This window comes from Prinia subflava, chromosome 10 (genome assembly GCF_021018805.1).
Source record: "Prinia subflava isolate CZ2003 ecotype Zambia chromosome 10, Cam_Psub_1.2, whole genome shotgun sequence".
NCBI classification, from domain to species: domain Eukaryota; kingdom Metazoa; phylum Chordata; class Aves; order Passeriformes; family Cisticolidae; genus Prinia; species Prinia subflava.
The window spans coordinates 10387761-10404791 of record NC_086256.1 but is presented as its reverse complement, the minus strand read 5'-3'; the positions used below and the strand labels follow the sequence as shown (position 1 = coordinate 10404791).

At 38.6% G+C, this 17031-nt stretch overlaps 1 protein-coding gene across 10 annotated transcripts in view; it reads left to right on the top strand.

The window, feature by feature from the left end:
• Positions 1-17031, top strand: part of ST3GAL3 (ST3 beta-galactoside alpha-2,3-sialyltransferase 3) — a 182780-nt gene that overhangs the window by 51670 nt on the left and 114079 nt on the right. For 9 of the 10 annotated variants that reach the window (XM_063407265.1, XM_063407262.1, XM_063407267.1 and 6 more), the window contains one exon: positions 4050-4092. The exons of the other annotated variant lie outside the window; for it this stretch is intronic. In XM_063407265.1, the coding sequence (XP_063263335.1) occupies positions 4050-4092 (43 nt within the window). The remainder of the gene's footprint in view (positions 1-4049; positions 4093-17031) is intronic. 10 annotated transcript variants of the gene reach the window in all.

The following is a 17031-nucleotide window of genomic DNA, read 5'->3' as shown; positions in this document are numbered from 1 at the left end:
CAGGGTGGTCTGAGCATCCTTGATAGGACTTCCATTTCTTGAGAATCATCCTCATTTCTTTGACAAACACAAACATTTTGAATAAAATAGCAAAATAGAATCTTCTGCCTTCCCTCCTGTACTTGCAATTACCAGTTAAACACAGAGCTAGAACTGCATATAACCCATTTTTTAAAAAAAAAGCTCAATTTTCTATTTCTGCAGGCAAAGTTATTTGTACTTTTCTTCTATGAACCTGGCTGCTAAGAGGGTTAATACTCAAGTCATCAGTGAAACTGGTTAAGGTAGTTTGGAAGGATAGAACCACTATGCCAAGTTAATTCCTGGACTGTTGATTTCAGATTAGTAGCATAAGGGGAAAATTTTATCTGTTTTGCTTCTATATAGCTATATTGACTGCAGATGCAAAAGGCAACTTGAATACTTGCTAGATACTGTACACTGAGCTTTATGGCTTCCTGGGTGGTCTGCATGGAGTTTTCAGACATGAGACAATGCATCTCTCACTTGCAGCGTGGTAGCTGGATTTCTGTTGGATTCTTTGGAGGAATTTCTATGCTAATGCCAACATTGAATTTGGCATAGGATTTACATAATTTATAGAAATTGCTATGCTTGGCTCTGTTTCCGTTCATGTAATCCCAATTACATGCTTTATTATGAAATTGTTGTCAGCTCTTAGATTCTTATTCAGTTCTGATCTTCCTGGAAATGTAGAAACGCATTTTGTTTTTTACCTAAAATGACCTCTTGTTCTTATGGGGCACAACGAAACTTCATTTCCCATGTTTGTTCATTTCTGTGCCCTTGTGCACTGCTGTACCACGTTGTCACCTGAGATCTGTAGCTCCTTAGCACAAGTGACTGTGATCTTTAGGTTGACTTGTGCTCTTCTAATAATATTACTTTTATCTTTCATGGGCCTTTCGGTCTTCTGTGGACTAATATAAAGTTTTGTTTGGATTACCTCATGATGTTCTTCCAGGGGATGCAAATTAAGTTCTTTATTACCTGTACTCATTTTTGGCTTTAGAAGCAGCTCCTGTGCCATACAGCCATAGAGGTGTCTTGTCTGGAAATTGGTGGGTCAGACATGGCCTGGGCTGGATCAGACCTACCAATATGCTTAAATGTGAAGGGAGTTCTCCAGACTGTACCTGTGAGTGGCTCTGCATTGTCCTTCAGTGCAGAGACCCCCTGATGATTAGGGTGCTGGGGAAGGGTCATCATGATAATGTTGGTGGAGGCCAAAATCAAACCACAGTTAACATGGCCAGCTGGTCCAAGCTGATTTTTGGTGGAGAAGCTGAAGTCTTTTTACCTTGTTCTCTCTGTTTTGTTCGGTTTTCTCTAATATTCCAGCACTTCTTTATCCCACTACATGAAAAAGATGAGAAATATTTCTGTATATCAAACGGTTAACTTGTTGAGTAAGGCTTTAAACTAAGGTTATGGGAGAAGGAAGCAACCTGTAAGGGCACAGAGAGGTGGCGTGAGTTCTAAAGCAGGCTGTGGCCACCTCTGTTTTCGATGGAGGAAAGGGTAGGAATGGGATTGCCCCTTTCTCGAGCTGTGAGCTGTGATCAGTTCAGTTCCTCTCCTGCAATCATCACACTCTGACCAAACTGTGTTTTAGATTCAGTTATACTTTGATTTAGTGGATCTGTGTTTCATCTTGTTTTAATTTAGATACGTAGCTCCAGACAAGGATTGCCTTTTCCTGTAGCTGGGCTCTGTGTGTTTGGCTTTCTTCAGATATTTGGGGCTTTATCTGTCTCTTGTGAGACTAGGCTGCTTCCAGCCAGCATGTGGGCTGACTTTTGGTCCCTGTATTCATAGTGATACAGCTAAATGACACTGGAGGTCTGTAGCAAGAGTGATTTTTGCTAAAAAGGAAGATAGCTTTGAATCTGTAATTTTAGAGGGTCCTAGTGTCTCTCCTGGGGGAGCAGCATGTGATAGAGATGAATTTCCAACCTAGTAGTAATGCTCACTTCCAAGAGTGCCCATGAGTGTGAGATGGCCCATGGTGAGGGCAGCATTTCTCTGCCTGCATTAGCTTGCACATCTCACCTGCCAATGAGAGGAAGGGGTGTGGATGCTTCTGGTTTGATGTTACAGCTTGAAACTATAGTTACACCCTCCTGAAAATCAAGAACATAGCCGTTCATCATCAGGTTTGAAATCAAATGTTTTGTTTCATAACTTTTTTTTTTTTTTTTTTTTTTTTTTTTTTGGAAAGCACCTGTTGCAAGGTAGTTGACATATAATTTTAAAAAATTACTTTGTATCTCTGTCATTAAAGGTCAGTGAACATCAAAACTTAAAGCCTAGGGAAGGTGAAACACTTGTGACAAACAGAAAAAAAATCTTGTAAAACATTGGGATGGAGGTCTGTCCTTAGTGTTTAGCTCATGTCTGTGTTCTGGTGCTTTGGTTGCAAAGCTAATAAAGTGCTGAGTTAATAGAAAGTCCAGGATGTTGTTGTAGTTATGAGGTGATATATCTCTTATTGCATTTCCTCTTTTTGTATTTCCTGTTGGGAAGAAGGGAATGTTGGTTTGAGTGAGATAGAACTGATGACAGATGGGTCAGTGTCTGTTATTTTTAGAAAAATAGTTACTAAAAAAAAAATCTTTGTTGCTGTTTGCTTAGAATAGATGGTGGGTTTGGGAGTCAGAAGGGTTAATAAAAATTGAAAGCATGTTTCTTTTTCCGGCATGGAGAGCTTACTATGCACTATCCTATAGGTGGAGGAGGTGACACTGTACGGGACATAATTTCTTGTAGGAGGAATAAACTGGGAGGAAATTATGAGGAAAGCAGCACGTGGGGGAAACAGAAGTGTCAGTATGTGGAAAGTGGAGGAGAGATGCACAGGCGGAGTGGGGATGGTGGGTGGCACTCGGGTGCTGGCAGGGAACAGACGTTATGTGCCAATATCAACCGTGCATGTGTTCTGCAGCCTCTGCCACCTAAGTGATGTCAAATAGAATACTTCCCTTGGCTCAGGAATTAAATCTTAATGGGATTGAAACCAATGGCACAGTTTACATTGACCTATCTGGTGCAATCATTGTGTCTGAGGTATGTGTTTAGGCTTTGCTGTTCTGCTGGTAAATGAGAGTGTGAAAAGCTTGTGCTCTTTGGAGGTAAACTACTGCACCAGAAATTCTAGGGTTGTCTCATGAGAAAAATAATCTTGTATTTCCAATGAGCTCTTTTTAAAAGTTATGAGATTTTTTTTCCTTGTTTTTTCTTTAATCTCTGATTGGGTAATCTTCTACTTCTGTTGTATTATTTTTTTATTGTATAGATATGAGACCATGGGATCCTCAGTGTGAGGAGGTCCCTGAGCCTAACCCAGCACAAGAAGAATGCTACACCTTTTTCTTGTATATCCCATGTGAATTCTAATAGTTTTATTTTTTTATATCAAGTGTTTGATTTACAAGATCACAATATATTCAGAGATGCTAAATGAAAAGCTTATTTTATACATGAGTTGCAGGAGTTCTGAGTGATAGTTTTGTTTCTGTAGCTGTCCCCTGTTTGTGGCATGAACTGACTTTGCAGTTTCCTACTGAACAACACCTGAACTTGAAGCATTTTTGCCACTTTCTCTTGAAGACAAGCTGCTTGATTATGAAGTTGTGGGTTGGAATAGACCAGGAATGAAGAAAAATTTCAAAGCTCTACACACCAGGATTTAGGAGGAATGTTTGTCGTACAGTTTAGCGGCAAAATTATTTGTACAGCAAGCAGGAAGGCTTTGTTTATCACTGCATAAGTGTTTTCAGTAATACTTTTTTTATCACTCTGGATATCTTGATTAATTCTAGTGATTTCTAAATTAATGGTTACCCATATGTTGTCTTGCTCTGGTATTTCCTGGAAACTGAGAAATGTTAATTTAGGAATACTGTGAAGTAACAATAATCTGTATTAACAGCTGCCAAAAGGACTTCCTGCTGTTCAGTTTTGGTGCCTTTTGCAGAGGAGACTCATGCAGCTTTTATGATATTGTGTCCTTTGCTTTTGTTTTCCAGAATATGACAAACTGGGCTTTCTCCTGAACCTGGACTCAAAATTGTAAGTAGAACAGTAGGATTCTTCTTCATTTCTGTTGTCACAGCTTTCTGTTGTAAGCAACTTTTATGCCACCTGGGCTGCTAGTCACTAGACTCTACATTTCTACCTGGGACAGCCAAGTCCTGCAGCAGCCTTTACAGCAATTTACAGCAATTACAGCTCCTTTCCTTGCACTAGGCTCTGCAGGCCAGCTTGGATTGTGGTTCAGTGTCACTAATTCCTTAATAACTGATCAAGAGACTAAAAATACCCGCTTGAAGCCACGACTGTCAGTCTGCTCTAGATATCCTTCTCTCAATCTTTCAAATGAAAACTGAATTACAGGTGTGAAAGCAGAAGGAATGTGAATCTGCAATTTAGGATGCTTAGGAATTGATATTTCTTTTCTGTTTGTTTCTTTAAAAACGGATACTGCTATTTTTGTGGATAAAATGGAGCGGAAGGAACCTCAGCACAAGGCAGGGACCTCTTGCTCTGTCAGAAGGACGATGCAGTGCTGAAGGATGAGGATGCTTCTCATGCTTTTTGCCTTAAATCAGTCGCATTGAGCCTGGGCTGCCGAACACTAGGGGTCAGTAGCGACCCTGTTTCTGGGGTCAGCAACCTGACGGAATTTCTTGGTGTTGGGAGCAAAAACACTTCTAAAAACCTTCTACTTAAAAGGTCCCAGAACCAATCTCGTGGCTTTGAATGACTTGAGGATACATCCCCTGCACAGTATTTCATGTCAATATAACCCCCATTCTTAATGTTTTGAAAACATCATTGTACCTATAGGGTGAAACAATCCAGTTTAGTGATGATGAGCAGCCTGTGAGCTTCCATAATGGAATAAAAGCATCCTGAGTATGTTGGGAACTGCTGCTTGCAGGTGATGAGAGTCTCTAGGTAGGAGCTTCTTTTGCAGAAGCAGCTGGGTACATAAACTCCATTATAGTAACATATGGCAAAAAGATTGCAGAATGTAAATGAGAAAGAAGGAATATTGATAATTTGTTTGTTTGTTTCTTTCTTTATTTTCCCCCAAAGGCTCTGTATCTCATTCAGTGGTCAGGAAGGATAGAGCTGACTGCATGAATAGCTCAAGCTTTCTTTCTGGTCTCATCCAATGTAGTGTTCTACGCAGTTTTTGTTGCATGCTGTCTGGAACCCGTGCTGGTGGCACAGTTACCCATTTTCTTTGTTAAATTTTCTGTGTTGGGACATCCTAATGATTTAGAGACAATAGTGTGTGTACCCACACAACACTGTGGGATGAGATTCACGTGATACATTGCCTTCAATTTATACCTGTAGAAGTCAAAGCAAGGAGATTAATCCAAAATTGTAAAGTGGGTAAATAACCTTTGAGTGAATGTCTGGGTGTTGGAGAGGGAAAAATGTTTTTTTAAGTTTTTAGCTAGACTGATTTTTTTTTTCCAGGCTATTTTTGTGTATTTTGTAATGTCCAATTTACACACCCTGTAAACTGGCATCCCAGTCTGTGCTGCATCCAAACCACTGCTTCTGTCTTCCTCTTTCTTCTCCTTCTGCTTGCACTGTCCTTTTCATTTTGCTTTTAGCAAATCCCCTTGAGTCTTCCTTCCCCTCAGGCCTCTGTTCCATTCTTTTTTTCCCCTTCTTGGCTGATTTACCTATTTGATCACAGCTCTCCAAGGCATGGTCTGCTTTTCCTTATCCTTCAGTATGAGGCCAAGTGAAGTTTTTACCTGCTGGAGGGTTTCCAGAGCACTGATTTCTTATCTTAAAACCTCCCCATTATAAAAACTCTGCATTAGTTTGATTAAAGAAAGATTTTGTTGACTACTTAAAAATGTATGTTTATATAGTATTCTAAATATGCTTGTTTATTTTTCAGAGTCCTAAAGTTAGCTTTTAGAAAGACTTGTAACAAAATCAGCATGATTAAAATAAGTTAACTTAAGGAACAAAGAAAGCAAGTACTGTATGTAGGTGAAATAGATTTTTTTTCAACTGCAGCTTTGTTAGGGTTTTTTGTTGGTTGTTTTTTTTTCTTTTTGTTGTGGTTTATTTGTTTCTTCTGTAGAATTAAAGCTGATCCTTAAAGCTTTGAGAGTAGGCCTGATGATCTGTAGACTTCACTTTTGGCCTGAATTATTCTCTTGAGGGTTTTTTGGTTGGTTCTTTTGTGTGTGTGGTTTGTTTGTTTGTTTGTTTTTTATTATTAGCAAGGAAGACAGAAAGTGGCTGAAAATACCATAAAACATAAGAAATAAATTTTGAAAGAAAAATGGCTGATAGCCTAGAGGACTTTGCTACCATTCCACAAGTTCACCTTCTGTGATCGGAAGTTTTGGGGTACCAAATTTCTAAGTACAGACTGAATTCAATGGAAGTTAGTCATTAAAAATACCTCCTATGACTGAGTCAAGGTGGTACCATCATAGAAGCACTTTCTGGTTAAACAAAAAATGCTTACAGTTGAAAGGGGTAATATGTTCTGCACTGATGACTTTATTGGCAGAAATAATTGAATTGTGTCTGTTGTGATATAATCATTCTGGTGGAATCTTGCCATAAATCATAACTTTATAGGGTTCACTTAATTGACAGCATGTGAGAATCTTGTGTGACTTGAAGCAATTAGAGCAACAATTAGTTTTCATTGGATTTTTTTCCTAATCTTTTGTTTGCTCAAAACCTGTTGCTGGCTGTGTCAGTTGATGTCTTTGAAACTAGTTGCTCATAAGACTAACATTTTCTACAAAGGTAGATCTGCTTTATACCTTAAGTGCTCTGACTTGCATTTTGAATGTCATTCAAAGGAAAACATTTGACATAAATAAGTAGTAATGTGTCCAATTGCCTTTGTGTCTTTAGTTTTTTCATGCCTTGCTACTTTAATGTCCTCTACCCTGCAGACATCCAGGGCTTGTTATTCAGATTTAGTACAGTCTGCTGTGGTTACAGGAATGTAATGGTTTGTTCTCCCTGAATTCATGGAAATGGTAATGAAACCAGATTTATTCACTTTGGAAGGAATTCTGTCAGAAGCACTTGAATAGTGTTTTCTGTGGGAGCTGTATGTCTGCTAAATGCCCTGCTGTGAGTAGGGAGGCTGGCAGGGACAGGAATCTCACAGGAATCTCACCTGTAAGGGGGTGGCCAGTTTTAAAGATGCTGTAGGGATGCTTCGTGGAAATGACAGGTCCTGACCAGTCTTGTTGGAATGGAGAATATTGAGATGGAAGATGCTTCCTTTCTGGTGCCTGTGCCTAGGAAAGCTCTTCTTTAGAAAGTCCAATAGCTTTTAAAGGGCAGGATGGTATCCAGGTGGGGATTGTTAATGACACACAGGGTGAATGGAAATCTGAGGCCTTCCATAGGCAAGGCAGTTTATGAATGAGTTGTTCCCTGAGTCCAAACAAGTTATAAGTCTCCTCAGGACTAGGTTAGTGAAAAAGATCTGTCACAAGAGGAGTTTATCTTTTAGTTATGTTTGTACTAATCATAACATCATTACCAGAATTAGAATATCAAAACAAAATATGCACTAAGTATAGAAACAGGCCAGTTGCATCTGTTTCTCTCTGCTAAAGTTTTCCCAAGTAGCAGGAACCTTTTTAAAGCCTGTAAGGATAACATCTGACATTTGCTGGTTGTGTAGAGAAAAACACTTATACAAAAGCTATGATACAACTCACAGATTTTAATTCTGGGGGGGGGGGCAATAGTTTCTGAACAACTTAAGGCTATCAATGACATTAGTGACTCAGCCAGTGGATGACTAGGTGCCACCAAATGCCAAGATTTGCAGTCACTTTCAAACATCTGTGCTTGGCAAGGAGTTGCATGCTTTTGTTATTATTAAATATTTATATTGTAGTAGTTCTTTGAGACTGGCCAGGTCTTAGAAACAAGAGTCTCATTCACTACAAATTCTGAATCATTCCCCAAGCAGAGTATATGTTTGCATTGAATTAAATGAGATTTCCGAAGGAGGATCATGAACGTGGAGTTAATTATAGACTGTATTTTAAGCTTATGAAGTGGGCCAAGCTGAAGGTTGTATGGTCATTCTTCTGTCACATAGTACACTCTGAATGCGTGGTTTAGTCACCTTAATGATTGCTTTGAGTCTGCCTTGGCAGATTGTAAGTGTAGATTCGCATGTGAAAAGTTCCTTTTCGTAACCTATATGATCTGGGGGCTTCACTTGCTTTGTTGCTCTCATGCTTCTGTGCCAGCTTTCCTTCCTGCTCTGCTGGTGTGTCATTTCCTCAGTGGGATGGAAGCTTAGTGACTGCTTCTGCCCCTCTTTCAAACTCATCCTTCAGAAACTTTCAAAGAGACTTCAGCTGATATATTGGGGATTTGATGCTTCTAAACAGAGAAAACTTCCCCTTAGGAACTTGGTAAATCTTTTCACCCTCTGCCATAGTTAGTTCAAAACCTTGGATGTCAAAATCTCAGCTGATGAATGATGGAGAAATCTTCCCAAGGTTTGATTTTGACTGGGGAAGAACAACTCCCTCATAACGTTTAACAAATGTTAAAAGATACACTTGAGTTTCATGGAATCATTTTGCACTTTAACAAAACAAGGGGTTTTATCATTTTCTTTCAAGGCAGAAATAGGAAAGAGAAGTGGTTGCCCCTCTCAACTGGAAAAATGGTTATAAGATCACTATGGTGATCACAATAACATAATATTAACATATTATATGAGTACACTCTGTTAACTATATGGTATATATTTTATATTGGTACATATTTTATATTGTGTACTTTGGGAATTTTTAGGCAGAACTTATAAAAAGAAGGAATATTTTTTCCAATGGGCTTTGTGTTTTGCTAGACATTTTGTGGTGCTGTGTATTTACATATTTCTTCATTATTATAGAATAGATTTGAGAGGTGCAACAAAGATTTTTTGCATATTCATGATGATTTCCATTTTATGTTAAAAAGAAAAGACCAAGAAATTGAGTCTTGGGTGGGGGGGAAACCCAGAAATAATCATCCTGCAAACTCAAATGAAACTTGATCTAGACTTTCAAAAGACCGTAAAAGTAGAGGGAGTTTGGGCTAGGGAAACATGCAGATTGGGTTACTTATGTTTGTTGAAATTTCTTTACTTCAGAGCTTTAATAATGAAGAACTGAAACAGAGCCCCTTCCCCTCATTTTCTTTCTAGGCTGGGAGGTTTCTTTGAAACTGTTTGTGTCTTTGTGTGGTACTTTGCCATTAAACACTGTAAAAATAAGCACTAAACGTGTTGGAATGCTGGACTTTCCCCATGCCTGGTGCTGTGGGATTTTTTTTCTGCTCTGGCTGGTTTTTTTTCAATTTGTCTTTTTGTATTCCTACAATCGTGAATGGGGGACAAAAGAAAAGAAGTGAGAAGTTCCAATGATGTCCTGTCCAAGACTAAGAGTGTCTCTCATGGGCCAAATGAAAGGATTCTGACCATCACATGCAAGAGTCTCCTGATGCTTTTTCTGAAAGATTATTGAAAGGCTTAACATGCTTTATGACACTGGTATTTTTCTGGCAATTGGTCATTTATTTCTCTTTCATTTCAGATTTTTAATTCATGTCCTTCTACCTAATCTCTTCCATTCTGTCCTAATTGTTTGAGCACTTGAAATAGTTAAGAAAATTAACCTGAGCTATTTATAGCACTTCAGTTACCTGGCTGTTTGTTCTCCATCCATTGAACCTCTCCCACATTTGGGTGGGATCTAACTGCCATCCCTGGTTTTGTTTTGCTCTTCTTACTTCATTTCAGTTTGCTTCAATTTTGATCCTTTGGCATTCTGATAAGGATTTCTCACGTGAGTCCTCATTATGTAACTTTGGGATTCCTGTGTTACACAGAGTCTCAGCTGATAAAGAAGAAGATAAAATTGTAGAATTCAGAATTGCTGGCAGCTTAGATAGAATTGATTCATTGCTTGATTTGTTAAATGCAAACAAAGTCAAAAACTTATGTTTGGTGCCTTTAAAAGGGCCAGTTTCCTGAAGCTGGAAGTAATTATGAATCAAACCATGTGGGAAAAGCAAGTAAAGCAAGAAATATGAATGGCTGGGCATTGTTTAGAACTGTTTTATACTGTTTGCCCCAAAAGTTCAGTTTCATAAGAAAGAAATGCTCATGGAAAAATAGTTTTACTGCTAGTATAAGGGGAGACAGTGATAATGTATTTATAGAAAAGGTAGAAGTGTGCAGTGAATGCAGAGTTTTGTTCTGCTTGGATGAGGGGAAAAAATGCTCTCCTTAATATCAACTACAGAATTTCAAGCAGTAGATACCTAAGTTTATGTGCTTTAGAATTGGTATGTCTGGATAAGATTCTTGAAAGAATTTCTGAAGAAGTAACAGGACTTTTTGGACTACTAGAGATTATTAATAAATCTTCAAACACTAGGGGTTCTCCATATCCTTGGCAGAAAGTTGAAGTACAAATATTTTAAAAGCAAAAGGGAATGACTCATAAGCTTTTCAACCCATTTTTGATTTTGAGAATAGCATCTTTGCCAATTTGAGTTTCCACAGAGAAAAAGAAGTAATACCTATACTTCCAATTATTGTGCTTACTAAAAAATGAACACATTTTTAAGATGGGCTTATTCTTCATGTGAATATCCATGAAGGTACCTGCTATGTGTGAGATTGATTTCTTACTTGATATGTTTGTCATAGGACTAAGTTTGTACATTTTGTTGCCTTCTAACCAGCCAGATGAGTTGCCTAGGACTGGGAAATCTCAGTCCTTTTTCCCTCCTTTGTATGTGTAAGGTGGAATGCTTACTTTGCTTGTTGCTCTTCACCACAGTAGCTTTAACCTAATTAAATATTTGTTTATTTGTTTTCCAGGACTGTATATAGTTGTAACTAGTTACAAGTTTCTACAATTGTTGTTCTACTACTGTTTGTGCAAAAATTTTTACAGTTGTTGCATCCACAGAAGGCTAAATTTGCTCTAGTAGAAAAACTCTGTTCAGGGAATATCAAACAGCTCATAAATGACATGGGGGTCCTCATGTTTCTTTGTCCTTTTAAGAGAAAAAGACATTAAAAGCTACACTTCATATTCTTCCTTCAGAAATCTGTTCTAAAACTCAGAGACAAAATATCCTCCTAGGAAGACCTTGTTGTTTCCTGAATAACTTAAAAAAATTGAATGAATTGGGCTGGCTAAGTATTGGTCGTTCCCAAAACTTCAGTTAAAGAGATTAGAAATACTGCTAGATGTTCTGTGGGCTCATGGGTTTTGATAGAAATTTATGTTAAAACACTGTCATTCATAATTTTATTCTTGATCTTGGTCATAAAGAGCAAAGCACCAGCACACGTTGTGGAAGCAGGTGATTTGTTGCTGCCTGTATTGAGTCAAAGCAGTTGTGAGTTTATCCTTAAACTGACACAAGAGCTTCCTCTCTGGAAAATCCTGAAGAGGTGTGTGTGATCACCAAGCATCAACTCCTCTGTGCCTGCCTGCAAGGCCAGCAATGTTCACCTGCAAAGGGAAACTACTTTCCTTTTATATTCTCTTGGAAATGTTGTAGGGAACCCTCATCAGGTGATTGAATAGAAAGCAAGTGTATCCCAACAGGTGAACATTAGAGTGTTTATCAAGCCTTCCTCTGAACCTTGTCACTTACTCTGAAGAGCACACTCTCTATGGTATCCAGACACAGCTCAGTTGTCAGCCCTTCATTTATAAGCTGGCTCTGAGGAGGTTTTGTAAATTGAGTGTGTGGAAAAGACAACTTAGTCTGCTCAGTCTGCCTCTAATTTTGTCTTCTGCATTGCTATAATGTGACCAGAGACATCAAAGCTTTGCTGTCTGCCTCATTCTGCTAAGATTGTTATACGTAAATTTTAAGAGTATGTACTAGGTCATCAAGGCAGGAAAGAGTTCAGTGGAACAAACACATACAGACTTCATGTGTGCTGAGGAAGGACAGTAAAACCAAGACTTACTTTTTACAGCTACGATTAGCATCTGTTAGGTAGGAAAACGATATCTTAATATGCTGCAAATGGAAGAAGCCTCATTGTTATGCTTGAGAACTGTCTAGCAGCAGAGAGGAATGAAGGAGACTGAAGGAACCCTGTTAAATATAGTCCAAGGGTATTTTATTTTATTTGTTCTGTTCCCAGTCTTAAGACTGGAAACCTGATTGTAAGCTGTGATGAGTAAAGACCTCTTTATTTTAGTTGTTCTAGGACTGAAGGACTAGGTAATTTTTGATTAGGTTGATACATTTAGGATGTGCTTTTTTTCTTCAGGAAGCATGATGTTGCTGCTAGCATCCTTGGGAAATCTGCACTGGAGAAGTACTCCAAATGACCCCAGACCTGCCTAGGACTGGTGTGAGAGGTGATGGTGTGTGATGCCCATTGCAATAAAACATGGTGAAGGCTACTTTGCAGCAGGAAGGTTAATGGCAGCTGTGTCTGATGTGACTTGTTGGGGAAAGAGTCATGTAGCAGTTGTTGCTGTAAGATGTTTTTGAGGTTATGGATGTTTGAATTAAATTATAAGGCTGAGATGAGGTTTTCTCTATTTGCTTTTGCGAAAACTAGACAGTTAAATTAATTTTAATGAAATACTTTTTACTGTAACATTACACAGAAGCTCATGTGATTCTTTCCCAGTTCACAGCAGAAATGGAAACAGGCAGAAATGCTTCTGCTAACACTAGCTTGCAGCTCCACTCCTGCTCTAAGAAATGAGAATCAGGACCACAAAAGGAGGGATAGAAAGCTGAGCACATGTATGTGCTATTCCTGCCTTGTCTGCCGTGCAATCTGTTCCAACTCATCAAAGAATAAACTGAAAAGCCAACAAACAGTGTTTTAAATTTCCATATTGAATGTGTTTGGATAATTCTGGTTGATTTCAGACCTTTTCGTTCCTACTTAGAAATATCTTTCCCCTGGCTCCTTAAAAGAGTCAATCTTGAAGAGCTCAAAACTGTGAGTGGTGTCCTGTACAGCTTTAAAATGTCATATGCCTTCCTCCTGTCCTGTTTCATCCTCTTTTAGTGACCCTTTTTTGTATCGTTGAAGGCAGAAATTCCCAAAGGTTGTTGTGTCACTGAACCATTTGAGTCAGCAACTCTGATCTGTACAGGAGTCAAATCTGTATTTTAAAATCATGGAACTTGGCTCAGGTGATTTTGTGAAGTGTTGATATTTTGTTGAATCAAAAAGGAGGAGAGGATCGGATTTGTCCTGTTAAAAAGGAAAATCTATTTTATGGCTCAGTGTTGGAGCGTTCCTTTAGCCTGTTCACCAAATGATTTGGAAAAAAATATTTCTCTGTGTCTCAGAGGCATGAATAACCACCTGATGTAGGGCTGGTGTTCAGTGAAGTTATGGTGATACAAGGTGAAGGACAGTCTGATTAATTGAACTATTCACCGTTCTTTGAGACAAACCTGCATTGAGTTCTCTGACTCATGGTGCTTACCTATGGCAGTTTGGGCAGTTGGTTGGGCTGTCTTTTCAGACAAACAGCTGCTCTTTGAAGCAAAGGAAGGAATTTTTAAAAAGGCATTTACTTAGCAGAAGAGCATTCACTAGAACAATGCATGGAGTTAACTGGAGGGATTTTTTGATCTCAGTGATTCTGCAGCTGTTCTTACTGTTAAAGGTTCCAGCTATTCTCTATTTTTCCTAAAATAGTTTGGATTTTTGTTAGTTTTGTGAGGGCACTTTTAGTCACATTACCTGCAAGGGTTCTTCCAGGTCAGGGTTGTGTTCTGTATTTGCAGCAAAGTTTCTGGAGGAAACATTTTTTCTCCTGTAGCATTCTTCTTCTTAAGGCTTCAGAGTGGTACTTACTAGATTAATTGATGCCTGCTTGAATTAATGACATCTGTCTCTAATACAGGTCAGTGGAGACAGCCTTTTTTGGACTACTGCTTTAGAAAGAGGAGTGAGGAAAATTCAAAACCTCATGACTATATACAGCATTTTGTAAAACTACTGTCAAACCACATTCCCCAGTTGTGAGGTCACCTCTGCATACCATCTAGAGCACTTTATTCTCTGACCAGTGGTTTTTCCCTCTGAATTTCAGTCCAGTGTGGAGAGGGGGGGAAGCACCCATGCCATATCAAGTTGGCTTTTTCTTTTGTTTAGAGGAGTTAAATTGTGATTTTTTCCCAGGCTGTCCAGACCTTCCAAAGAAGTGTGTAAAGGGCAGCTTTTATCACCCTTAGCCCTGGAAAGTTACTGAAGAAACTGAAAAGGGAGGGTGTTGTGAAGTGTTTGTGTTAGATTTCCATCTCTCTCAGTAGCTGACACAGATCTTTCCAAGTGGAGTTTATTCCCCTAAGGTTTGGTGTCTTCCAGTTGTCTGTGCAATGGATCTGCTACTGCAACAGAAAGGGCTGAACTTCTTTTGTGGAAAATAAAAATGGCCAGACCAAAGACTCACCTGCTCCAATATCTTGTCTCAAAATGCTGCTCTAGTTTAGAGAAGGAGAAAAATAGACAATTGTGACACTGTCCTTGCTCCAGTGTCCACACTCCAGCTTCTGAGGGGAGGAAGCTTTAGGGTTCCCAAGTTAGGGATGCTGTTAAACCTCTTAACAGCTTTTGCTCCCCTTTATACATCTGGTGTCTGTAACATACTGAAATCTGCTTGTTAACTGCATGTTATACAAGAGCTTCCTTTTATCTGTTTTACCATCTTCAGGGTAATTTTGCTTGATGTTCCAATGATATGAGAAATAGCGAATAATAAATCACAGTTGCCATTTTCCATATTATTCTGCTGTGCTCTACTCCTAGCAAAACACTGAGTCCATAGCCTGGTGCATTCTACAATGAAATAAACTACATTTTTCTGAAGGAAAACTTGGTGATTAAAACCTTAGTGTGAGTGATGATCTCGTTTGGCATTTAGAACTACTAAGCCCTGGATTTGAACATTCAAATCTACTAAAGTGTATTATCTACAGATATAAAACTGTAAGTTTGGCTATGCTGCTCCAGGAATTCTTAGTTGATCTTTTTTTTCACCCACCACTATAGGCTTTGGGGAAGTATCTTTGTTTTCAGATGTACTGATTCCTCTTAGTCTGAGCAGAGGATTTCTGGATTTCAATTGGATTGAATTATTTATTCTCATCTCTTTAGCACTTGTTCATCTCTCCTGGACCTACATTCTGGGTTCATTATACAAGTAGAAAAACTGTTCCCTGTCTAAAGAAAGCATTGCCTATTTGTAGATGTGACAAATGAGGGTTGGTGAGGAAGAATTATGGGTTACAACAACAAAAATTATGACGCTGCAATTTATCTTCCTTCATTCCTTTGTTTGGCAAAAATGGATGTGGTAGGTGAGCATTTTTATTTCCTAGTAGGCTTTTAATTGCTTCACTTTTTATGACCATTGCACTAACAGTGGTTTTTGATAGGCATTTAAATAGCTAATCACAGCATTTAGTTTCTGCAGATTTTGAGAATCTCATGGCCTAATATCAGGTAGCACTATAATTTCTGGCTTTGGGTAAACAGAGATCATTTAGACTTCATTCTTTAGAAGGTTCATGGGAAAGGAGTTCAGCTAGGAATCCCAATTGACTGCTGAAAGAGCTTTTATTGACTACTGAGTCCTAACACATCCCATCTCCCAAAAGTGTGTTTATCCTCCATTGGGCTATCTTTGTCTCCTAGCTGTAAAACCAGAATGCTGATACTTATCACTGAGGATGGAGACCCAGTAATTTTGGCCTTGTGGGAACTAGAATAGATAAAAGTCCAGTAACATACATTGAGTAATTTTGTTGATTGTTAGCATGTTACTTCATCATTAAGTTATCCATTTTTTGTCCAAGGATTAGTAAATAATCAAAAGCTCAGGGAGCAGTCATCTTCATCAGTTTTTTTCTTCCCTTGGTAAACAGCTGCCTTCTATGAAAATAAAATTTCTGGATTTCATACTTTTTGTTTAGTCTAACAATTGGTATTCTAGCCAGTTGTTTTTCCCTTTCCATGTTTCTTTAAAAACACAAACAAACTGGAAATGAGCTGTGTTCTTTGCTCTTCATCTGTGTCTGTTTGAACACAATTCTGCTTTTTCTCTGGGCTACTAGTCTTGAAGGTAAGATGTAAGCAAAACAGATTTTTTTTTTAAAGGAAAAGTTTACACAAACCAAAGGAGATCGGGAGATCAGGGACATTACTCAGTCTTGGAGGAGTATGCAGCCTGAGGTCATGTATCAAATGTGACCAGCCATGGACTTTGGCTGGATTTTTTATCTTCATCCTTTAAATCTGTTTTTTGTTAAATTCAGGATTTTGTTTCTTTATTTACTTACTTAAATGAATGAAAACTGTCTACCTTGAAAATTTCTTATTCTTTTTTCCACAAGAATCCCAACACTTTTTTAGGCAATGATAAAAGATTATTACTTGAGAAGCTCCAGCGTTCTTGGGCCTTGGAACTGTGAGGGATGGTACAATGAGATATTCCTTTCTGACAGGGAAATCACTTTTAGCTGTATTTCTTAGGATGTTTATGTATTTAGCACTGCTGAGACTAATCTGAAATTAATTCTTCTGCCTAGTGATCTAATTTCTACTATTGCAACTATTAGGAATGGAATTTAGTAAGGAAGTGAGATCCTCATGACTTTTTTGTGGGTGGAAGCCTTTTCAGTGGCATTTCAGAGGGTGAGTGGCATTGCAGTGTTACTGCTCTGAGCTGTGCCTGCCCCTCTGCCCATCCTGTGCTTCCCAAGGGCAGAACTGGCTTTGTGGCACCTCATCCTTCAGGGCTGTGAAGGTAGGTCGTGGATTTTGCTGGAATATCAAAACTTTGTTTTCCTGGGCCAAATTAATGTAACCTAATCTTCTTCAGCTGCTGTCCTTGAGTAGTCCAAATAAATAAAGAAAACTATGTGTTGATTATCATTCTAAATGAATTTCATGAGAAGCCATGGCTTCTTGGT